This window comes from Talpa europaea, assembly GCF_964194135.1.
Source record: "Talpa europaea genome assembly, chromosome: 9".
In the NCBI taxonomy this organism is placed as follows: domain Eukaryota; kingdom Metazoa; phylum Chordata; class Mammalia; order Eulipotyphla; family Talpidae; genus Talpa; species Talpa europaea.
Window position 1 is genome coordinate 65,945,004 of NC_140076.1, and position 25,839 is coordinate 65,970,842.

Consider the following 25,839-nt stretch of genomic DNA (forward strand, 5'->3'; position numbering starts at 1 on the left):
ATGGCGTACAGCGGCATCGCGGTACCTGTCATCGTGATGACCGTGTTCTGGGGCTTCGTGGGCTTGTTGGTGCCCTGGTTCATCCCAAAGGGCCCCAACCGGGGGTAAGTGCGCGAGGCCCGCCTCGGGAGGGACTCGCAGTGCGGACTAGCCGGCCTGGCGGGGGAGGGGGCGACGTGAGCGGCTCAGAGACTTCAGAGTCAGGCCGCGACCCGGTGGAGCCTCCGAATCCTTATGGCTGCAGCTTCTGTGTCCCCTGGCCCTATCGTGGTTGCCGACAGCCCTTCCTTGGGAAGGGGTTTCAGGGCAATTTTTCTCATCACGGCCCTGTGTGGGGAGAGTGCAGTCGGAAATGGGTCTTTATACAGACTCCAGAAGAAGTTGGGGTTGGTTCCAAGACGACTTTCGCCCCTTTAGCCCTGTTCTCCACCCTCATGAGGCCTCGTTTGCCCATACTTTAAAGGAAAGGATAAAAGGAAAAAAACCAATTGCCCACTGTGTCTCGCATACTGTCGCAGTTAAACAGGACCAGCTTGTGCAACTACGTTGAGCCCGGGCCTTGCTTCTAGTGGACGCCGGGAGCTACTTGCGGCCTGATCTAAAGCAGGATTAATTACTGAAGAGCAGGAGGTATTGTTTAGAAACCCCTGCGTCATATCTTTTGGGGGGCACTTACGCCCTTGTATGTGAGTAAAAACAAGTTCTTAGAATGATTGCTTCAGGAAGACTTTCATTCCCCAGAATTCTTTGTTAAATAGAGTTTCATCTGTTTTGTAAATAAACTTGTTTATTGTAGTCTAAAATACAGCCTTATCTACAAAGGGGAGTTGGAACAACCTTTCTGGTTCCTTTTTTGCTTTTTTAGTCTTTGGCAGCCCAGGATCATGTGGGATGAAACTTAGACTGAAGCCACAGTTTGTCAGAAACACCATCTCTTGCTTCATTCTTTGAAACTAATTGGTGGCTTCACAGTGCTTTGCATGCATAGTTGGCACTCAATAAATATCTGTTGTGTGGATAATTCTATTCCCTTTCTTAAAGGAAAGAAAGTGCAATACTAAGTAAATTGACCCTCTTTGGAATAATCTTGTATAGACCTGTTACTTCTCTCAAGCTTAAAAATCAATCATAATTTGTTTTAAGAAGGAGAAATAGTAGTTATATGGGTGCTCTCTCCAATCTGTAATTGATGATGTAGTATCAGAATTCTGGGGTTATTAAAACCACTTGTATTAACGAAATCTAATTTTCTTAGACTTGCTTCTCCTACTGGGGTTACAGAATAACAAAGTACTTCTTTGTGTTGTGTTTCTGTCTTCAACTATTTCATCACCCCTGCTCTGTTTTTCCAACCTTGGGACTCTTACTAGTGTGCAGATACCTTTGACCATTTCTTTCTTAAGGACTGTGGTCTCCACCCCCAGCCCCCACTTGGGGCCCACTGATGCCTCACCTTGGCATTTCATGCCACTGCTACTATCCAGGGTAATGAAACCCTCTCTTGCTAGACTACTCGTTTTCTAGCTCAGGTGTCATGATTCAGGTATTTGACCTGCTGCTGATATATTATCCTGGACTGATTTGCAACCTCCACCCCAATCCTTGCATTTCCTGCTCTTGGCAGGATTAAACAGGTCCTCAGTTACTGTATTACACTTAGAGAACACTGCTCCTAGCTGGAGGATCCCTGTGACCTTGACAGTTGAGTTAACTTTTCCGTGTCCCTATTTCCTCATTGTAAAAGGGAAATATTAGTACTGAATTAGTGCCTGTTCTCTTTGACCTCTTGAAAGGACTGCAAATCAATTTGTTTTGAAATACGCGAAGGAACTGAATTGCTTCAAGGACTATGGTGAATTTTTAATACAGGCAAGCATTTCTGATTGAAGGATTAAAAACATTTTCATTAAGGAGCTAGTAAAAGTGCTGTGTGAGAAGGGATGAAGATTGATGTTACACCCTCTTTTTTTGAGATACTCGCACATCAAAATGCATTAAATTGTGTGCTGGTGCAGTTTTCAGAAACTGGTGTAGCAAAAGGGAAAAGACTCTTTGGAATAGTACAGGCACACCTCAGAGATACCACAGATACCGTTCCAGATCACTGCAATAGAGTGAGTAACAGGCATTATTTTGTTTCTGATGCATAGAAAAGTGATTTTTACACTATGCTATACCCTATTAAGTGTGCAGTAACATTATGTCTAAAAAAACAATGCACAGACCTTAATTAAATATGACACAGACATGAAGTGAGCACATCCTCGTGGGAAAAATAGTGCTGATAGACTTGTCACAAGCCTTCAATCTGTTAAAAAAAAAAATCTGTGGAGTGCAATAATGTAAAATGCAGTAAAATAATGTGTGCCTGTATAAGGTAAACTCAGCTTCTTACGCTCATTCTTTTCTGCAACTGAAGAAGGGCCAGATAAAATCAAGTCTATTCCCAGAATCAGCTTTCCTGATTTTTGTGATTCTCCTTTTTCTCTTTAAGGAACCACAGAGTCTCTAAAAGTGGCACCATGGTTCCCTGAGCAGTAGCTGTGGGGGAGGGGAAGGGACAGGAAGTCATGTGGGCATTAAGGTGGTGGAGGTTCACTCACTTCCACTTTTTTCAGACATAGTAGAAAGAGCAATACAGTGAGTGCCATATACCACCACCTATATTTCAATAACTGTTAATATTCACTTTGTCTATGAATATGTGTATGTACTTATGTCCATACAGACATAACGTTGATGAATCATTTGGAAAATTGCATCCACTTGGCACTTCACTCTTAAATACTTCAGCAGCACATCCAGAGGTAATGCTTTACTGAGGGAGTTTTGATGCTTTACTGAGGAGATTATTAAGCAGCTAATACAAAGGAGGCTCAGCTGTTTCAGCTCTCTAGGGTGGTCTTTTGGGGAAGATAAAAGTCGGGGGAGGAATTCCTGGTTGAGACATGGGGAATGATGGAAGATGAGCAAACCTCAGAATGGAGAGTGATAAGGATGATGTGTTTGGGGGAACAGTGAGGGCACCTGTCTTCAGGATTGTTTGAAAGTAGAGAGAAGTGAGGATGAGTGTGGGGTTGATTTCAAGGGAAAGGTTGGCTTTGATTCTACAGAGCTTCAAACATTTTTCTTGTGCAACTGTCAAGGTTTTTGTTTGTTTGTTGGCACAAACCCCCATACATATTTACGTAAGCTAAGCATAATGTATAAATTACATATTTTGAAGATCTCCCCAAAATATGTCCAGAATCTGACCAGTTCTGACTACCTGTGCTGCTACCAGCCTGATCTATGGATATACTGCCATTTCCCCCCACTCTCTGTTTTCCCTACTTCTCTCTTTGTCTCACTTCCCCCAATCTCTTTCCACCCTGCAGTCAGATCTTACTAGAATTTAAATCAGATTTTTTCAGTCCTTCTCAAATCTGTCCATACAGCTTTCACTTCTCACGCAGAGTAAAAAAACCTGTGTCTTTTCAGAGATGCCTTTGACCTCACCTGTTCAGCTCCTCTGTTCAGCTCAGCTACAAAGGCCTCTGTCCTCTTTTTTTAAATTTGTCTTCCATCCTCCTCCCTCCCTCTTTGAATGCCAGGTACCCACGGTACACTCTCCCTTCCAGCCTTTGCTTGGCTCTTCCCCTACCTGGAAGTCTCACTCCCTCAACTCCTTCAGGTCTGTGTCTCAAATCCTTTGTACTTACTGACCAGCTGCCATACTCACAATAGATTGATGTGAAGGTTCATTTGTTTGTTTACTGCTCATCTTGTTTGTTGTCTCTCCCCCACTGTCATGTAAACTTCAGAGAGCAGGGTTTTTACATCCATTTTATTCACTGCTCTCCCCCCAGAGCCTGGCGTTTACTGGACACTCAGTGAAAGTCTGTTGTACAATTGAATCAAATAATCTGCCACTATATCAACCACAGAAAATGTGCGTGCGCGTGTGCATATACATAGACTTTCTAAAGGATGAAGTAAATGTAACAGGAGTTCCAGTATTTGCTTTCTGTGTTCTCCAAAATACTCTTGCTTACTCTAGGAGAGTGGAGACACCCTCCACCCCCTTTGGAAAGTAATCCTATGGATCATGGGGAAGTCATTGAAAAGTGTTAAGCCACGGAATGAAATGATGAAAGGACATTTGGTAAGAGTTATCAGGGGTGTTTGTGGACAAAATGAAAGAGAAAGAAGAAAGCTTTGATTCTGGAAGTTAGTTAAACCAAGTAAACTTGATGAATTTTGGTGCAAACTTGGGACTAGAAGGAAAGAAACCCACATGAAACCCACAGAAGACTAATTGGCAGCATTGGTGACTGAGGGTCTGGAGGAGGCATGAACAAAAAGGGGTGAACAAAAAGGCATGAACCAAGGAGTGGAAATGGCAGAGCATCTTCTGGGGAGTAGGAGATGGATAAGGGGAGTCTTTGGAAAGAGAAATGGGAAGATATTCTCATGAATTCAATTTTAGAAATGTTGACATTCAACTAATCAGAGATTCAGGTTCAACTTTTTCAGACAGGAATAGAGATGGGAGAGGTCAGTGCTAGAGTCAGGTTTTTAGAAATATACTGTCAGGGCCTCCCCGGTGATGCAGCGGTTGAACATAGCATTGTGAAGCTGTCCGCAGCCTCTGCAGCGCTGGTTTGATTCCCGGCTGGCCAGGGAGATTCCCACATGGCGAGGCAGACCTCTCCTGTCTCGCCCGCTGCTCCCCTCAGCAGTGTATTTCGTCAGTCTACCTGTTCTGTTCCCTGCTCTGTCTCTGGTGAATCCTCTCACCCTCCCGCACCTCTGGCCTGTACCCCAGCTCTTCTATAAATAAATAAATCTTTAAAAAAAAAATAGAAATATGCTGTCATTTTGTTGCAGCAAATACTACCTAACAGGGGAGTTGCTTGGATGTCAAATCTGATTATCTTTGTGGCTTTTTCTGTCTATTTTTCAGGTGGATTGGGATTAGTTATCTAAGCTGTGGCATCAAATATATCCCTTTAAACATAGATGTTAAATAACTTAGACTTTTGTAAAGTGCACTGCTCTCTACTGGGGATTTGAACAGATTCAGGTCCATTTTCCTGGTGCACAGTCCTGATAGCTTGGGAAGTGGGCTTAAACCATACTACAGCGTCTGTCTAGTTGGCTACTTAACTAATGCTGTTTATGTTTTTGTTTTTTTTTTTCTTAGAGTTATCATCACCATGTTGGTGACCTGTTCAGTTTGCTGCTATCTCTTGTAAGTATGTTTCCTTACTAAGTATGTAAGTAGATTTTTCTTCAGTTACTATGGTTATCAATAAAGTGTGTGATTGAAAATTAAATCAGTGGAGAATGATTGTTGTGAAACTTTACACCTTGGTTTCATTTGCATTTGCCTCTCGTGTGACATCTAGAAATAGTGTCCAAAGATTGCAAATAGCACACTTCTTTCCTTTTTTATAGTTTCTTTTAAGCAATTTTTTTAAAGATATATTTATTTATTTACACAAGAACTGGGGTACAGGCTGGATGCGTGGGAGGGTGAGAGGATTCACCAGAAACAGAGCGGAGAACAGAACAGGCAGACTGACGAAATACACTGCTGGAGGGGAGCGGTGAGCGAGACAGGAGAGGTCTATTGCACCATGTGGGACCCTCGCCGGCCAGCCGGAATCAAACTGGCGCCGCAGAGGCTGCACACAGCTTCACAGCACGGTGCTCAACCGCCTGTGCCACCAGGGGAGGCCCAGCACACTTATTTATATCTTCTGTTTATATGCATGAGAGCTGTACAGATGTTTGGCAATACAAGTGCAATTTATATGGTACAAATTTAAAGCATACAATTAACCAGATAATTGTCATAGTACTACTTAATATTTTACTTTTTTTTTTTTTAAGAAAATAATTAGGGCACAGGAGAGAAAAGTAGAGCCTTAAGAATTGGAAAAGGAAAGAATTAGAAAAAAAATTCTACATGTAGATGATATACTATAACAACATATTTGGAAGCCCAGGAGAATCATCTTACAATCATATTAACAATGTGAAAACTTAGTATAGGAACAGGTTATATTTTGCTGTTGTGAAGTGGCTAAGCCTACTCATTTTACTTTTTATTATCATTTATTTTTCAGACAAACAAAAGTTGCACTAGAATTGTAATCAAGTAGAATGAGGTCAATTTTTAAAAATAATTCATTGCATACTCTATCAAAGTATGATAATAATTAGCATATATTTGAATTGAGCACATACCTGTTATAAACTGGGGCATGAAGACATTTTAGGACATGACTGAATACTGTTATCTTTATAGTCATGAGTGTCATAAATGGCAGGAGTGCAGCTGAACTATTTTAAAGATGTTTCCAACTTTTATTTATGTCCTCTCCTTGCCTGAAAAGTGGAATGAGTCAAGCCCCAGAGAAAAACTGGGTATTAATCAATTCATGGAGAAAATAACCACTTCAGTGTATTCAAAGGTCTTATGGTGTCTTTTTTTTTTCAGTTGAGATGTGTTTCATGCTCCATAAAATTCATCCCTCTCGGGATTTCTTTTTAGAATTTTGAACCAGTGACTCCTTTTTTAAAGAGTCCTTTCTAGCTGACCAAGACTTCTGTATGGGATGTACTGGTGTTGACCAGACTGTTGTTTCATGCCCATGTGAGGTAGGAAACAGCGGTTCTAGTCCTGTGTTGAAAGGCTCTGGCTACCTGTGACTCTGAATCTATGAATTTCTTATCTCTTGAGGCTGTTGACTGAGTTTTTTCAAAGAAGTTTGTGGAGATGAGCCAGTTCTAATTCTCAGCCTTGATTAAAATCCACCCCAACAAAGAGTAATGAATCTTGGCTTTCCAGCCATTCAGTCACTTGTTACAGTGTTTAAAGCCAGATCATAAAGCACTCTACATGCTTTGCTGAGTGATGGTGTTCAGCTGCCTCTGCATGCAGGCTTAGATGATGAAATTTTCATCAGTTGGCTTGTTCAGTCTTTTTTTTCAGGTCACAGAGGTAAAAGAGGCTTTTGAAGGGTAAGCTCAACCTTCTGAATGAATGTGTGACAGCATATAGTGGAATTCTTGAACTAAGCTGCATTTAGTTCTGAGGAGTGAAAAAGAGCAAGTACTTCTGTCATCAGGGATTCATCATTTTAGTAAGGAGATTGAGCCCTGACCTCTTCTGCATCTCCTGTAGAAATGCAAGCATAGGAGCTGGCTATCAATCCTGGATCCCAGGAGTAGCCCTCTGACTGCTAAGACCTTTCTTTTTCTTTCTCTGCAGATTTCTGCTGCATGAGCAGGTACAGTGGTAGTGGGATCTTTAACATGGGAGAATTGTTATAGAGGAATGACTTGAGATTAAACCAGGTTGTGACAAAAATGTTTTGAGGATTTCTGGTCCTCCATCATCTTTGAAATTTGGTTAATTTTTATAATATTCTCTATAAAAAAGAGAAAACCTTCCCGACCAGTCTCTTACCTCTTATTTTTCATTTTCAAGTTAAAATGAGTGTTGGTTGGAAATTATTTCTCATTGAGTCTAAGTGACTCAATGGAGAACTGTCTGGATTATGGATAATTTGTTCCTTGTCCCAGAGCCTGGAGGTCTTTCTATTGACATTGGGTCAGTGTTATCATTGGTTATTGATAGAAGTAATACACAGTGTTACAGCATGAAATACTTGGAGTCTCTTTTACAGGAAATGAGCTGGGTAGTAGAATCTTTATGAATTTTTTTCTTTTGTTTCTTTGACAGATGATCATAGAGCCTATTTAAAATGCAATTAACTGGGCCTCCCCGGTGGCACAGCGGTTGAGCCGCTGGGCTGTGAAGCTGCCTGTAGCCTCTGCAGCACCGGTTCGATCCCCGGCCACTGGGTGAGGGTCCCACAAGGCGTGCAGACTTCTCCTGCCGCCCACTGCTCCCCTCAGCAGTGTACTTCGGTCCTTCTGCCTGTTCTGCTCCCTGCTCTGACTCTGGTGAATTCTCTCACCCTCCTGCACTCCTGACTGTACCCAGTGCTTGTATAAATAAATAAATAAATCTTAAAAAAAATAAAAATAAAATGCAATTAACTGCCTGACACGTATAGTGGAATTCAAGTCACAAGTATTTTCACATCCCTTGTTTCACAAAGGGGTGGGGTCCTATAATAAGTTAAACTTGAAATTAAAAAAAAAAAAAACTTTACTGTTTGACACTAGTAAGTCTATTTTCTTGAAATAAGGCAACACCCAAAGACACTTTGGATTTCCTAAACAAGGCATGTTTTGAAATGCATTCTGAACTTTTATATAGCCTCTGTTTGTAGTACTGTTTTTCCTCTTTCCAGTTTGTTCTAGTTGAAGGTTGGAACTGTTGGGATGCTGAGTAAATCAGAACCTTTGCAGCTAGAACCAGTTTGTGTTAATTGTTCACAGAGAAAAGTCTGAATGTTATGTTTCTTGTTCCTTCTTTGTGGCACAAGGTGACCTTTGTTTTTTAAGGATTTACTCCTGTCAGTTACTGTTCTGTACTTTCTCTTGGTCTCAGGTTAGCTTTTAATGCTGAATTATGCTATAGTGAATCCAGAGTCATAAAACTCACAACTGCTGGGTAGTTTAGAAATGTATTGTGTTGTGAAGATACAGTTGCTTCTTAGCACTTGACTAATTATAAATTTTACCAGAGAAAAGGGAATATGACCAGCAGGCAGGAGACTTGTTCTTCTAGGAGGAATAGTGTTTGACCTGATTATGTTATGTGTTTTTGGGTTTTAAATAAGATGCTGTGTATGAACTCATAATATTTTTGTGTTCTTTGCTTTGAAAACTCATAATATCGACAAGAAAAATATAAAATAATAGTACCTGATTTTTAAAGAAAAATTATTTATGCATGCATGCAAGAGCTGGGGTGTAGGCCAGAGGTGTGGGGAATGAGAGAAGTCACCAGAGACAGAGTGGGAGCAGAATAGGTGGATCTTCTGAAATACACTGCTGAGGGGAGCAGCGAGCAATACAGGCGAGGTCTGCTGCACCATGTGGCTTAGCTCCCTGACTGAGGATTGAACTCGCACTGCAGTGGCTGCCGATAGATAGCTTGATAGTGCTGAGATTTAACCCCTTGCACCACCAGGGAGGCCCAATAATATCTGATTTTTTAAAAAATTTATTTTTTAATTATTTTTTTTTTTAATATTTAAAGAACAGGTTTATTAGGGAAAGGGACAGGAGAGTAAAAGACACTTACATAAAGACAAGCGGGCAGAAAGAGCTGCCCCAAAAGGGACAGGTTTGCTGAGAGAGGCCTGCATGGCTGCAGGCGGGCAGCCTTAGGGAGAACTGCCTACGCTGAGGGAGGTCAGTGAAGAGAAGCCCCGGCCTGATACAGGTCATGGGCAGGGAGAAGGCTGCTGCCCTGCAGAGGGAGAGAGCTGGTGAAAGGAAGCACTTGCATAGTCACAGAAAGACTGGTGGGCAGAAAGACTGCTGCCAAAAAATTTTATTTGTTATATATTTTTACATCATTGTTAATTTTTGTACAGTGTTTCATTTCTCCCTTCAGGTGTTGTTCCCATAAAATTACCACCACCAAGACACTGGTGAACCGTCACCATACTCTCTGGGGCTCATCCCTCCCATTTGATCTTTTTCCCTTCCCCTCCTCAGTGAATGTCTCCAATTTATAGTTTGACTGCTCGTTTTGTCTTTTTTTCCCCGATCCCTTGTATGGTTTCCCTGTGTTCCTCCCATAAGTGAAACCATCTGATATTTTTCTTTTTCCTTCTGACTTATTTCACTGAGCATAATCCCTTACAGCTCTATCCATGTTGCTGTGAATGGCGTAAATGTATCTTTCTTGATTGCTGAGTAGTATTCCATTGTGTATATATACCACATCTTGATCCAGTCATCTGTTTTTGGGCATTTAAGTTGTTTCCATATTTTAGCTATTGTAAATGATACTGCAGTGAACATAGGCATGCAAGTGTCCTTTTGAATTAACATTTTTGTCCTTTGGGTAGATTCCTACGCTGGTTATATGGTAGCTCCATTTTTAATAATTTGAGGGTCCTCCACACAGCTTTGCATAGTGGTTGGACCAATTTGCATTCCCACCAGCAGTGTAGGAGAGTTCCTTTTTCTCCACATCCTCACCAGCATTTGTTATTTTTTTTTATGTTGGCCATTCTTAGTGGTGTGAGGTGCTGTCTCATGGTGGTTTTGATTTGCATTTCTCTGATTATAAGTGATGTTGAGGACTTTTTCATGTGCCTGTTGGCCATCTGCATTTCCTCTTTGGAGAACTAGCTTTTTAGCTCTTCTGCCCACTTTTTTGACTGGATTTTTTTTGTTGTTGAGTTATGTAAGCTCTTTGTAGATTTTCGGTATCAGTCCCTTATCAGTTTTGTGGAGTACAAATCTTTTTTCCCAATCTGTGGGGTGTTCCTTCGTCCTGATTATTGTCTCTTTTGCTGTGCAGAAGCTTTTTAATTTGATGAAATCCCAGCTGTATATCTTTTCCTTCATTTTCTTTATTTTGGGGGATGAGTCTTTAAAGATGTTTCTGAGATGGATGGTGTGGGGTGTTTGCTTATGTTTTCTTCTATGTATTGTATGGTTTCAGGTGTGCATTCAGGTCTTTTATCCATTGTGAGTCGATCTTTATGTATGGTGTGAGGTAGTAGTCTAGTTTCATTCTTTTGCATGTAGCAGTCCAGTTTTCCCAGCACCATTTATTGAAGAGAATAGTACCTGATTTTTAAGAATAAATATATTTTGATTCAAAGAACCATGTTACTACTAAGCACAATTTGTTTACTAGGATGCTGCAGCATATATTTTATTGGACCTTATCAGAGTTCCATTCAGTCAACATATGTGTGCATTATGTACCAGCCACTGGATATATATATACCGGTAAATAACCAAAGCGGACCCCCACCTTATCTTCTTTAGTCAGGGGAGACAGACAGTAAACAAATAAACATTTAGAAAGCTTGAGTCACTGCCTTCTCAGCCCCTTTCATTGACTTCCCAAAGAACTTCATACAGGGCCTCCCTGGTGGCACAGGCGGTTGAGCGCAGCGCTGTGGAGCTGTCCTCAGCCTCTGCAGTGGGGGTTCTATCCTGGCCAGCCAGGGAGCTACCCACATGATGCAGCAGACCTCTCCTGTCTCGCCTGCTGCTCCCCTCAGCAGTGTATTTCAGTCAGTCTGCTGTTCTGTTCCCCACTCTGTCTCTGGTGAATCCTCTCACCCTCCCACGCAAATGGCCTATACCCCAGTTCTTGTATAAATAAATAAATCTTAAAAACAACAAAAAAGAACTTTACATAAATTCTTTTTCTGTGACTCCAAATGAGTCCCCCTCACTCAGCCCTGCAGCTCTCTAATACATTGCACCGCACAAGGACATGCACAGCCTACAGGAAGTCCACCCCAGTTGTCAAGGAATTAGCTGGTGTGTGCTGAGCCTGCCCTTTTTGGGTCCTGGCTCTGGACCTAGTTTGCACACAGGACATGATTACCTCCAGCCATTGTGCTCCACTTTGGTTTCCAATCAAGTAGCCTTAGGCCGCTTGGTTTCTGGGATAGTCCTCACTATATCACAGTTTGGACGTGTTTTGTTTTGTTTTGTTTTTAACTTTTTGTTTTGAACTTTGTTTTGGACAGAGGTAGAGAGAACAGAACAATGAATCTTCATCTGCCTCTCATCCTCCAAAAATGATCAACTCATGGCCAGCCTACTTTCACACTCACACATTTCCCCATCCACTTCAGATTATTTTGAAGGAAATCCCAGAGAGAATAGTTTACCTGAAAATATTTCAATCTATATCTCTAAAAGATAACCCTTCTTTTTTCAAGTATAATTACAGTACCATTATCATGCACAAAAAAGTTAATTCCTTTGTGTTATCAGATAGTACCTGTTCTTGCTTCTGTGTTTCCTCTAAGTTTGCAGTCCTACCTAGGACCTACATCATATTCAGGTTCAATTTGTTGGTAGGTCTGTTTCATAAGTGATGGTGAGACCTTGTTCATCAGGGGGTACATAATGTCTGATCTTTCTTTGTGTTGGCATCATTGATATTTTATTTCTAGAATTTCTTGGGTGGTCTTTTTCTTTTACCTTTTTAAAGGGCAAGTTTATTAGGAAAAGGAGAAAGAAAAAGAGAGGCACCTGCAGGTCACAGATGGGCAGGAGCGCTGCTCTAATTTGTTTACCCATTAGCTAGAGAGTGTCCATAAATAGAGATTTGCTTCATCAATTCTTTCGTTATCTAAATAACTAAAAAACAGTTCATAAAGGGAAGACAGAATATATGTGTGGTTTTTCTCTTTTTACCAGTTTTCAAAATAACGAATTGTTTCCCTCGCATCTTCCAATGGTGAGCAATGATTTTTGTTTGTGTTAGTATTATTATGATCTATTATTTTTAAACATTTCATGTATTTCAATCTAGTATAATTAATATTCTTGTTGATGTTCAAATTCCCTCTTCTTTGGGTAGTTGTACTTGGACTTCTATTAGCTGGTTGTCAGCTTCCATCTTTTCCTCTAGCTTCAGAGCTCCTTTAGGACAGAGGTGTATTTTGTATACATCTGTCTTTCTGTAGATTGGGGTGTGTGTGTATGTATGTCCATCCTGTCTTGTTTGGAGATGACCACTCTTAAAAACAAATAGCGACATCAATAATGGAGAACAGGGGGTACTCAAATCTGTTCCTGAAATATGAGCTACTAACCCTTGTTAGTTTAGAACTTCCACGTGGATAACCAGAGGGAATCATGTGTTTTAACTATTTTGCTTATTCCCATTGTGAACATTAATTCAGAACCCTACTTAAATGAGGTTAGAACCTAAAAAGAGTCCATGCATGTATAAATCAGCATACTACATGACCCAACATGCCTTGCCTCTCTCAATGTCCCTCCTCCCAGGGAATTGAAGGCGTGGTCCACCACAGGCTATTTAAGTGGTCATCAGTTTTGGATTCAGGGTAGTGCACACACAGTCCACTTCTGCTCTCTCGGCTTAGTTTCTAAATAAATTGTTGTTGAAATAACTCCTTTTGTTTTGAGGTTAACACCTACATTGGGTTTTTCTGTTTGTGTCTTTTTATAGTCACTTGTTTCACAGCTTGTTATCCATCTTCACCTGCAATGCATCCAATAAGCATTTGCAAGAACACCACTGCTGTGCCAATTCTGGTGTGCAGTGAGCAACCAGAGCCCCGTCCTCCCAGAGCTGTCCTAGTTCCAGGAACTGAGGGTCTAGTGAGGGGTGTCAGACAAACAGACTCACAACAGCAGCAACAAAGTTGTTCTTTGTAAGGACAAAGTGAAAATTTGTATAGACAAAGTAAAAAAAAAAAATGCTTTAAGAGCCAAAAGGGGTACTGTGATGGAGAGCAAGGGCAGCTGTGGGTGAAAGAGATAGATTCAGTGTGGTCACAGAAATCTCTGAGGTAGAATTGAAAGAAGGGGGTTTTCTGCAAGTGCCCAAGGCTGTGGGATAAAGAGCATGGGATGTTTGGGGAGGGTAGCATGACTGGACTTTAATAATGAGTGGTAGGTTTGGGGTTAGTGCCAGGTCATATAGGATTTTATGGGCTAGGGTAAGGGGATTAGGTTTTGTATTAAATGGTTAGGAAATCTTTTTTTTTTTTTTTTAATAGAGGCATGTTTTATTTATTTATTTGTTTGTTTTGTTTATACAAGCACTGGGTACAGTCAGAAGCACGGGAGGGTGAGAGAATTCACCAGAGCCAGAGCGGGGAGCAGAGCAGGCAGAAGGACCGAAGTACACTGCTGAGGGGAGCAGCGGGCGGCAGGAGAGGTCTGCGCACCACGTGGGATCCTCCTCTGGTGGCCGGGGAGCAGCTGGGGATCGAACCGGTGCCGCAGGGGCCGCGGGCAGCTTCGCAACCCAGCGCTCAACCGCTGCGCCACCGGGGAGGCCCAATGGTTAGGAAATCTTTTATAATTTTTAGTAAAGGAGTGATTTGATGGGGTGCAGATTCTGACTGCTCCATAGAGAATGGACTGGAGGCCAAAGTAGAAGCAGGGACACCAGTTAGGAGGATAATTGCATTCAACAGGGTGAGAGATCTTTGGGGTGTGGCCTGAGGTGATGGTAGTGAAGATGAAGACAGGTGCACAGATTTGAGAGACAACTTGGGAGTAGACTTTCTTGCTCCTACAGTGGATTGGATGTGGAAGGAGCCAGAGAGTACTCCCAGGGTTTGGGGTTGGGCCATTAACTAAGATAGTGAAATCTGGGAAAGGGTGAATTTCAGAACAAAAATTCAGTTGGGCACATGCTAAGATTGAGCTGCCTGGGCGACATCTCAGAGATACCAAATAGGAAATTGGACATAAGGAGAGATGTGTTAGGCCGTGAGAGTGGATATGACTGCCCGAGCAGTGGTTCTTTACTGGGGTAACTGGCCTGTGGTAGGAAGAAGTCAGGGATGCCATAAGCATCCCATGCTACACAGGACAGCCCTCCTCCCCCAGCAGAGAAGAATGTGGCTCCAATTGTCGATAGTGCTGAGCTTAAGGAACCTTGAGGGAGGAGAGGGAGATAGAATAGATGAGACGATGGGGCCAAACCTGAGGAATACCGACATTTAGGAGTTATACAGAGAAGGAAAGCCAGAGCAAGGCAGCCTCAAAGTCTTCTGTTAAATGAGGAGTGACTGCATGGGAGAAAGGGGTGAGGGTTTAATAAAACTGGAAGGCAGAAGCTAGATTTTCAAAAACAGTGAGAGAATTGTCTAGAGGCAGCCTGGGGCAATCAAGAAGATGCTAACCACATTGCCAAGTTTTAAGGCTTGAGAGAGCCTCAGGGAGAGCCAGGGTCCAATGAAGCTGAAACAATGGAAAGTGCAGGAATAGGAGGTCTGAATAGCTGTGTGCCAGTGGCAGATCACTGAGCAACCTCCTGCAGGGTGTAAGGATAGGAAGTTGCCTTAAGCAGTGAGATGAGCAAAGCAGTCTGGAGAAGGAATTTGGGTCATAATAAATGGTCCTGGGAGGTTTAGAATTCTGCCAAAAATTGAGGTAAACAAACATAGGGGACCTGTTGAACTTAGTTCTTAGAGCTGCTGTTGTTAGGCCAGGACTCGGACCTGATGATTCTCCTCCAAGGCATGGCAGTGGAGTTTGTCGGATAGGCCCATCTGTCCCCCAGAGCCACGGACCCTATCATGGTGGGGTCAAGCTTTGTTATTGTTTTGTTTCTCCCATACAGATATCTAAATGTTGCTGAACCATTTGTTGCAAAGGCTGTTCTCCCTCCATAAATTGCTTTGTTGTCTTTGTTCAAAACGATTTGACCAGGGTCTCCCTGGTGGCGCAAGGGGTTAAGATGCAACCTATGTGAGCGCTGGGTTGCGAAGCTGCCGGTGACCTCTGCGGCGCCGGTTCGATCCCCGGCTGCTCCCCGTCCACCGGAGGAGGGTTCCACATGGCGCGCAGACCTCTCCTGCCGCCCGCTGCTCCCCTCAGCAGTGTACTTTGGTCCTTCTGCCTGCTCTGCTCCCTGCTCTGGCTCTGGTGAATTCTCTCACCCTCCCACGCTTCTGACTGTACCCAGTGCATGTATAAACAAAGAAACAAACAAATAAATAAATAAAACATGCCTCTATAAAAAATAAATAAATAAAATTAAAAAAAAAAAAAGATGCAACCTATGAAGCTATCTGCAGCTACTGGAGCACAAGTTCGATCCCCGACCAGGGAGCTACCCACATGGCGCAGCAGACCTCTCCTGACTCGCCCACTGCTCCCCTCAGCAGTGTATTTCAGTCAGTCTGCCTGTTCTGTTTCCCACTCTGTCTCTGGTGAATCCTCTCACCCCCTGCACCTCTGGCCTATACCCCAGTTCTTGTATGCATAAATAAATAAATCTTTAAAAACAAAACAAAAAAATAATTTGACCATATATGTGTGTCTATTGCCCGGACACTCACTTCTGTTCATTGGTCTCTATCTGCGTAGCCTTGTGACAGTACCGTTCTTCTCTCTTGAATATTGTAGATTTATATTGAGGTCAGGAAAGTGTAATACATGTTAGTTCTTCAAGATTATTTAGTTATTCTGAAAACAGCCATATAAACTTTAAAATCAACTGGTCACTTGCTACAAAAAAGTCTATTGAGATTTTAATTGGGATTGTTTGGAATCTATAGATTATATTGGAGAAAACTGACATTTTAATAGTATCACATTTCCCAATCATGAACATGGTATAGCTCTCCATTTATTTAGATTTTCTTTTATTCCTTCCTTCTCCTGCCGTTGGGTTAATTTGCTTTTTATCTGGATTCAAAAAGTGGAAGCTTAGATCACTGATTGTAAATCTTTGCAGTGAAATTTTTTCTAAGCAGTGCTTTGGCTATTTTCTGCAAATTTCAATAGTACTGTGATTTTTAGAAGTATAGTATTTAATTTCGAAATATTTGTTGCTTTTGTAGATAACTTAGCAGAAAATATAATCTGTAAGATTTCAGTGTTTGGCAATTGGGACTTACTGTATAGCCCAGCAGATGTTTTATCTTGATGTCCATTTCATGTGCACTTGAAAAGAATGTATATTCTAAAATTGTTGGGTGTAGTGTTCCATAAATATCAGTCAGGGTAGTTCAAATCTTATAAGTCTTTATTGATTTTTTTTTTAGCCTACTTTTATTATTTACTAAGAGAGGGAGTTAAAAATCACTAGATTTTTCTGTTTCTCTTTATTAAAGATTTTACTTATTTATGCATACAAGAGCTAGGGTCTAGGGCAGAGGTGTAGGGGCAAGAGGTCTCACCAGAGACAGAGTGGGGGACAGAATAGGTGGATCTACTGAAATACACTGCAGAGGGGAGCAACAGGCAAGACAGGAGAGGTCTGCTGTGCAATGTGGGTTAGCTCCCTTGCCGGGGATCAAATTCATGCCATGGTGGCTGGCAATAACTTGATAGTGCTGAAACTTTAACCCCTAAGCCACCAAGGAGACCCTCTGTTTCTCTTTTTAATTCTTTCGAATTTTGCATCAAATGTTTTGAAGCTCTATTGTTAGAAGTGTATACATTTGTGATTATTATGTCTTCTTGATGAACTGACATTTTTATCTTTATAAAATATCCCTCTGTCTGTCTTTATTCCTGTTAATACTCCTTGCCTTGATTTTTACTTTTTTGCTGTTAATAATCGTATCACTTTTCTTATGTTCATTGTATCTGTGTTTTTATACTTAGAATGTGGCTTTTTTTTGTAGATAGCAAAAGCTGGATCTTAGTTTTTTATCCATTCTGGACCCACTTTGCCTTTTAATTGGGAAAGTGGATTTTCCATATCCAATGATAAAGTTAGATTTGAGCCCACTATTTCATTAATTGTTTTATAATGGTCTCAGCTGCGTTTTCTTCCTCTATTCTTCCTTTTATTTCTGATTTAAGGTTCCTTGACTATTTTTAGTATTCTGTTATAATTTCTTTAAGGACTTTTTAAGCTATACTTTTTTATACCCTTTAGTGTTGATCTAGACATTGTAATAAGCATTCATAACTTTCCACAGTCTGCTTAGAATTAATATTGAACTTTTCAGGTACAATATAACATTTTACAGTAATATAATTTCATTTTCTCCCCATCCTTTGTGCTATAGTTGTCATGTTATTTGCATTTTTAGTTATTAAACCCTACTACGGTGTTATACATTTTACCTAAAAGAATCATGTCTTATAAAGAAATTAAAAGGAATAAGTGTTTTTTGTTTGTCCACTTATTTACCAGTTTTAGAGTTCCTCAATTCCTTTTTTAGATTTGAATTTCTATCAGGTATCCTAAAGAATTTAGTTTGTTATAGGACAGTTCTTCTGACCTATCTGGAAATGTCTTTACTTTACTCTTGTGTTTGAAAAATATTTTTTCTGGATATAAAATTCTGGGTTGACAGAATTTTTTAAAAACAACTTTAAACCACTATCCATCTGTCTTCTGGCCTCATTGTTTCTGTTTAAAACCCAGCTGTAATTTGAATAATTGTTCCTCTTTATGCAATCCTTTTTCCCTGGAAGTTATCAGATTTCCTTTTCAGCAATTTGACTATGTGTAAGTATGATTTTCTTTGAATTTTTCCTAGTTGGGGTTTGCTGAACTATTTGGATATGTAAATTAATGTTTTCTACCAAATTTGAGAAAATTTGAGTTTTTATAATTTTCTGCTCTATTCTTTTTCTCTTCCTGAGACTTCAGTTATACCTGTTGGACTGTTTGATTTTTTTTAACCAATATTTTTTTCCTGATTTCTTCAGATTGGTTAGGTTCTGTTTGTCTTTCTATTCACTAGCAATTTATTTTATCAGCTCCAATCTTCTGTTAAGCCCATCCAAAGATTTTTCAGTCGTATATCATACATTTTAGTGGTAAAATTTCCATTTGGTTATTTTTTATATTTTCAATTTTCTAAGATTGCTAATCTATTTTTTATAACCAATTTTCCTTTTTAAGTCTTTAAGCATTAATAATAACTGTTTAAAAGTAATAGCTGCTTTATAGTCATTATGTTTTCACTATAACATGTATTATTTGAAATCAGTTTCTATTGATTCCCTTGATCTTGGCTGTTGATCACTTTTCTTGTTTTTTTTGCATGTCTGTATTTTACTAATGACCAGATATTATAGATGATGGAGATGCAGGATTCTAATTTACTCCTCTGGACAAGGTTGAAGGTTGTTCTAACAGTTAAATTATTAATCTCCTAAATTTGTGGAGGATTGATATAATACTTTATTGAGGCAGATCTATTTCACGTATACCCTTAGAATTGAATGAGTTCTCTATTTTGAAGTTTCTTTTTTTTTCCCTTCTGGGCTTATGGAAAATATGAGATGTTTACCAAGCCCCTCTAACTTCTGACTCCTAATTCTCTATCCCCTGCTCTGTTGTTTCAGTTCTCTGGTGTTTTCCACCAGTCCTTGATGGTCCCTGGCATATACATAGTTCAGGGATCAGCTAAGAAGTAAAGCATTTATACACAGAGTTTGGGGCTCCTCTTTGCGGCTGTTGAGATTTCCCTTCTTTCCAACTGCTCTAGCAGCATTGAACTTCATTTTTTGATACTTCAAGCCAGTATGATTACAGCATAAGACTTATTCTCCACTTGTCTTGCCCCACAAATGAACTGAACAACATCCTCAGTCAGGTTGTGTATAAACTTAAGTTTATACAGGTTGTGAACCCTTGGGGTATTAGCTTATTTGAAGGGAGAGGTGTGTGTGAAACTTACAGTAGACTCTCTATCATGTATGGGCCCTGACTTTGTCTACTGTTTCCCAGCTCTGGGGAGTCTGAAAAGAAAAACTCTTGAGTTCACTTGGTTTAGTATCTGCTTTTGAGGTGTGGACAGTTAACCTGCAGCTCCTCTCTGGATACTTGCCTTCACTTAATTTTTAGGTCCAAGACCTGCTTACATTTCTCTCATGGGTACATTTGAAATTTTTGACTGTCTTGGCTGTTTATAGTAGAAAGGAAATGTAGGCACCTACCCCAGGACACTGTTATCTATTACATGGAAAGGTTTATTTTTCCTTTATAATTTGGCACCGAAGAGGATTGTTACAGACTTTGAACTGGAAGACATGGTATAGAAAGTATGGGGAAAAGAAAGGAAATTTTGGGACTTCAAGTTTAGAACTGACAAAAATAGAGTATGTTTTTATGGTAGTGATCGGTTTATAATAGAGAGGATTGGTATTAGGTTAATGAAAAATAAGTTTTTTGCTTTGGGGATCTTCTTCCAAGCTGCTGTGGCTTTGGCAGAATTCAATTCCTTGTGGTTGTAGGACTGAAAGTCCTGTTTCCCTGCAGGTTGTTAGTTGGGGGATGTTCTCAGCTTATAGAGGTCACCTACTTACCCTGCCATGCTGCCCCTCCACCTTCAAAACTGGCAACACACAGTCTCCTTTCTATCAGGTCCTCCTCATTCACTAATGGCCTGGGTCCAATAAGGAGAAGTTTAACATAATTATTATGATGATGACAAGAGTGACTGTAAGTTATAAGGAAACTCTGTGGTATCCTAGAACTAAGGGAGAGTACCCAAGGAAGGACAAATTAGGAAGGGGGTCAGACTTTGTTGGAGAAGATGTGGTTCAGACCACCAGGTAGCAGAGAAGCTCATTGGTTTGGCCTCCTGAAGGTGGTCAGGAGTTGATCTGGGCAAGCAGTAGGCCCCCCTCTGGAGTACAGGCAAGGAGCAGGTGATGAGGATGATGGGTGTGCAGTGGAAGCCCCTATGTCAGTGTGAGCAGGCAGCTTCAAAGCATGGAGCCCAGGCAGGGCCTCTGGTTTCCAAGTCGAGAGAGGGCTGCAAAAAGGTTGTTTCCAGAGTGAGCCTACTCAGTCAAAGAGTGACTGTTCCAGACGTGAGGCTGCATAGGCTCCACCAAATATCCTCGCACAGGGACTCCTGAAACTTGCAGCCTACGCCTCCTGTGTCCCTCCAGCTCCCTCTACTGAGAAAGCTGAACATCGTGCTCCCTTTAAAGGAGAAAAAGGAATTGAGTTGTTTATTACAGAGCACAAGTTACAACGGTGCGTTCTGAGCTGATGGGCAGCGCATTCGAAAGTGAATCCCTTACTCCAAATGTGTTTCATCAAGGACAGTCCGGTCCCTTTTAAGGCTCACCTGACAGATAGGGCACATCCAGTCAGGACAACTTCCTTTTCTTAAAACCAACTGTATCTCATAACATAATTGCCAGAGTGGCTCTCCCATCGTGTTCACCATCCCAGGTTTAGACAGGGTGTGTACGCCAGGGGATGGGAATCTTGGGGGAAAATCTTAGAATTCTGCCTGCCACAGAGGGGTGGGGGCGGGAGAGGAGGTGGTGATGGGAATGACTCATTGCTACATGAAAAAAACTCCCTGTAAAGTAAATAGGTTGTATTTCATTCCATGGCTTAAATACATTTTTAACTTTCACAGAGAAAAAGAAGGAATAACTAATATTTCTGGAACATCTATTTGTTCTACTATACAGATCTACTACACAGAGTACTTTCATATATTAACAGCTTAACCTCTTAAGGTAGGGGTTTTTATCTTCATTTTATAAAAAGGGAAACAGGCTTGGGGTTGTAAAGTCACTTGCCTGGAGTCACTTCATTAATATATTTTTTAAAGATTTTACTTGTTTATTTATTTATACGAGAACCAAGTACAGGCCAGATGCGCGGGAAGGTGAGAGGATTCACCAGAGACAGAGCAGGGAACAGAACAGGCAGACTGATGAAACACACTGCTGAGGGGCGCAGCAGGCAAGGCAGGAGAGGTCTGCTGCGCCATGTGGGACCCTTTCCAGGTGGCCGGGGATCGAACCGGCGCTGCAGAGGCTGCAGACAGCTTCACAGCGCTGCGCTCAACCGCCTGCACCACCAAGGGAGGCTCCTTCATTAATATTTAATGTGCCTGGAATGAAGATCCAGCCCTGTCGGACACTAAATTCTGTATTTTCAAATAGTATCTAATAATGTTGCTGCCCTTGAAAGAATTTGTGTCGTTGGATTGGCATGAGGAGATTTGGCAGAGGTCATCTCAGTGGAGAAGGAGATAGTTACTCTTCTACATATCTGCTGTCCCTTATGGACCCCATGGATAGAGGTCACTCCTGTCACCCCCCTGGCTAGAGAGACAGTTGGTCAGAGAGAAGATCTAGCAGAGATTCCCAATTCCAACAGGGAAGCCAGGCAGCTATCTGCTTGATCTGTGCAACACTGAGCAGTAACCATGCCTTTGTTCCCTGTTTTCGTGTCAGAATGTGGAACAAAAGAACAAAGCAAGGTTTGAGAGGGAGTTGGGTATAGCCTTTCCTGTGGGGAGGGCATATTTATGCTTTGAGAATTCTAATAATCAAGAGCTGAGCGCCTAAGTGCCAGGAGTTGTTTGTAAAAGGAAAGCTCTTGTGCATTTCTCTTCCAGACCACGCTTAACTTCTATCCTTGGTTTGTCTCTCACATGCTCATCATCCCGTGGGTCTTGGTCCTTAAGAGTCTGACGTGGAGCATGGTATTGGTAAATGTGGACAAAATGAGGAATTCCTAAGCTGCTCGGCTGGTCTCATTCTTCACACCCCACAGAAGCAGCCTGCTATGGCGGGACTCATGCGTCCTGGCTTCCCTTGTGACTCTCTCACTGATCCACTCTATATTCAGCTCCTTTGGACTAAGTTTCTTCACTGCTAAAATGAGGCACACGGACTTGACCTGTGGTCCATTCTAGCACTGCAGTTCTCTGAAGACGTCGCTGTAGCTGCCAAAGTAGTTTGAACAATCTCAGATGGTTCATTATTAGGCTGGACTTCAGCTTATGGAGACATGTGGAACAGTTTGGGCAAATATGAAGGGTACATTTAGTTCTCTTTCCTTGGACACATGAAGTAATAGATTCATTGGAATATGAGCTCTTCCTCCACCCACTTCCATCAATTCAGAGTAGATTTTTTTTTTTCTCTCCTTTCAGTTCTCCAGCGTGTTTATCAGCTTTGAAGGGAAATTTTAAATCAGGCAGTAGTCAGAAGGGCAGGCAGAGCTCAGCTCATTAGAGGGGGAAAATTCCTTCATGAAATTTCAAGCGAACTGGCCTGGGCTGTTTACCAAGAAATTCTCTTGAACCGTGGTTTTTAGGACTTTTGTTTTGTTTTGTTTTGCTTTGTTTTAGTGAAATGTTTTGCTTGATTTAAAGCATTAAATATAATATGTAAAATTAAATTTTAAAAAGTTTCTGAGTGCTAACCTGAGCAAGCAAAATGGACTTCATTCTTGTTTCTGGATATTTCTTCTTTTTTTTTTTTAAAGATTTATTTATTTATGCATACAAGAACTGGGGTACAGGCCACAGGTGTCAGGGCAGGGTAAGAAGATTCACCAGAGACAGAGTGGGGAGCGGAACAGGCGGATTGACCGAAATATACTGCTGAGGGGAGCAGTGGGTGAGACTGGAGAGGTCTGCTGCACCATGTGGATCACCTTCCTCCCTGGGAATCAAACTCTGCAGTAGTTACAGATAGCGTCATTGTACTGATGCTTAACCCCTTGTGCCACCAGGGAGGCGCCTGGATATTTCTTCTTTACTTCAGGTACCAAGGGCTTGGTGATGGACTTAATCAAGAATCAGCAGATGGTTGCTTTGTTTTCTTAACTCCCAGTTTAGATTTAGCCAAATTGATACCTTCTGAAATGTGGTCAGTTAAAATATTTCAGAAGGAACTTCTATATTAACCTGATCTCTGGTTCAGGAGCTAGTACCATCTAATTAGTGTAGCAACCATTTTAGCCCCTCTCTGCCTCAGTTTGCGTAACAGATTCGTGACGAATTAAAAGAGAAAGTATGTGTGAAAAGCAGCATCAGTATTTTTTAAAAACTCCCTGGATGATGACAATGTGCACCCAGAATTGAGAACTGCCTTTCTCCAACATGGTACAAAACGCTGGGAGATGGTGGTTTTATTCAGTACTAGACATTCTTGGTGAATGAAGAAAGGAGACAGAGACTAGTTTCTGTCCTACCATGTTTGTTATTTAGCATTTCTGAGCAGTGGCCAGTTGTTTCAGACTCTTACGAAAGGACAGACGAGTGCTTTCCAGTTCACTTCCATTGCCTGCCGGGATTGGGAAAGTCCTGGGTCTATGGAATTTTCCATGACTCTTCATCTGCACCATGAGTGTTCACTGCAGTCACAGAGCTGCTTGGGGTGTCTGCTGTTATAGCTGCCTTTTTTTTTTTTCCAGTGTCAAATAGATGTCTAAACTCAACTTACAAGTCTTGGCATTTGTTTGTGTTTAATACTCTAGTTCTAAGGACAAATCAGAGAATGTCATCTGAATTAACTTTTTGTTTATAAAGTGAGTCAGCTTGAGGTATCTGTTTGGCCTGATTTCCTCAGGTATCATGTTTCTTGTCACAAAACCACCTTTTGTGGGATGGAATAGGGAGGGTAGGTGTTTTGTTTCTGGAGGCATAAGCTTCGGGTCCAGAGCTGGTGGAGTCTCCAGCAGTCAGGTCACTCATTGGTGGTCAGAATCAGCTTCTTCTTTTTTTTTTTTTTTTAATTTTATTTATATATATTTTACATCATTGTTCATTTTTTTTAAGATCACTTTCTTGATTCTTTGATTGGAAGAATCTTTAATAATGACAGCTAGTGGAAGAAGGATCCAATAATATAACAACTTAGTTGGTTATGGGGGAATTTAAAGTCGTATAATTTCAGGAGACTACTGAAGCAATATATCTCCTTTTCTTTAGAAAGCAATTCCCTGTATCTCATGGAGAAAGGACAGCAGTATCAGATTAAATTACTAAAATCCATTATCCCAGATCAGTAGATGGAGGCTCATCCCCTAAACCCTCCTTGAGAGAAATTCAGATCAGTTCATGTATTTTGAATAGGAATGAAAGGCAGATTCTGCTTCCTTTCTGGTCTCTACTTAAGTGTTCCCTGACCACCCAGAGTAGCTCCCCTTCCCACCATCATTCTCTGCTCCTCCCTAGCCTTTATCCTTACCTGACAATGTAAGATTTGTGAAAGTAGCGACATCTCAGTTTCTCCTTTGTGTTTCTGTGACCTGGAACCTAGTAGGTCACAGGTTCCAGGTTTAATAAGTAAATATTTGTTTAATAAGTAAAACATGCAATGGTTTGAATGGTTAGACTTCTGGTTTTTTGTCTCTTTGTTCTTTGCTTTGTTAGTTTAATGATTCTCAAACTTCATTGGGTATGAATTAGATTACATATAAAACATCTGCTCAGGACTTTGTGAGTAATATAAGAAAATTTTAAAGACACATTTGACTAGGTGCTCTCTTTCGCTTCTGACCCAGAGGTAATATTGTGTTACTTCCTCCATTATTAGAATGCCTTGTTACTTAGATTGTGGAGTGAGCAGAAGAAGTTATGCCCATTTGGTTCAGCTCCACTGGGGCCCAAAAGATGTGTTACATATTTTAGTGGTTCTGGTGATCAGAGAAGGGGAGCTCAAGTGTTACAGTCCTATTGGGAGCTGGTGGCCTGAAATTTAACCTTGGCTGTCCCAGGAGAAGTGGGCATGTGGAGGACTCTGTGGGTCTTAGCATTTGGAGAATGGCTAAAATAACACCCATTTTCCCTAAGTCTGGAAGTTGTGATGATGATGATAAATGGAGATTAGGTAAAGATACTTTTGTGGTAAAGATACATGAATTCAGGAAAGAATTAGTGAGAGAAAGGACAGAGAGGGACTGTGATGAAACCTCGCTTCTCTGTATCACAGGCCAGGGTGTGTTCTGCTAATAAGTCTTTTGTTATGAGGCACGTTCCCTTAACACAGTGTGTCTTAAGAACTTTAAGTGTACTAAAGGTCTGGTGTAAACAGAATAGATTACCACTTTATTAAAGCACTTTTTTTCATCCTGATTGAAAATGGTCATGTTCTAACATGATTTCACCAGTTTTTGGTTGTTTTTTTTCCTCCCCCATTATTTTTTTAGTTGGCTGATTGCAATTCTGGCCCAACTCAACCCTCTCTTTGGACCACAGTTGAAAAATGAAACCATCTGGTATCTCAAGCATCATTGGCCTTGAAGAAGAAGACCCACCCTCCAGTGTCAACCATTGAGGTGACTATACTCTCAGCCTTTTCATCAGCATTGTCAAGAGTTTGTCTTGATGTTTCCTCAGCATTTTACAGCCATTTTAACACTTGGGGAGGGCAGGCTGCTGAAAGCAAACACGATGGAAAGAGCAGAAATAAATTTGGAACATAGGCTGTTCACTTTACCAAAGGAATTGTCCATAGATCCTTTTAAATTCGACTCTTAGCCTGCCATTAATATAA

At 41.1% G+C, this 25,839-nt stretch overlaps 1 protein-coding gene across 1 annotated transcript; it reads left to right on the forward strand.

Annotated features, from left to right (window-relative positions):
* Positions 1-25,586, forward strand: ATP6V0E1 (ATPase H+ transporting V0 subunit e1; the record flags this gene model as incomplete). The annotated part of the gene is made up of 3 exons (XM_084241601.1): positions 1-104; positions 5,186-5,233; positions 25,493-25,586. The coding sequence occupies 3 exons, from the start codon at positions 1-3 to the stop codon at positions 25,584-25,586; spliced, it is 246 nt and encodes an 81-aa protein (XP_084097727.1).
* Positions 25,587-25,839: the final 253 nt, after the last annotated feature.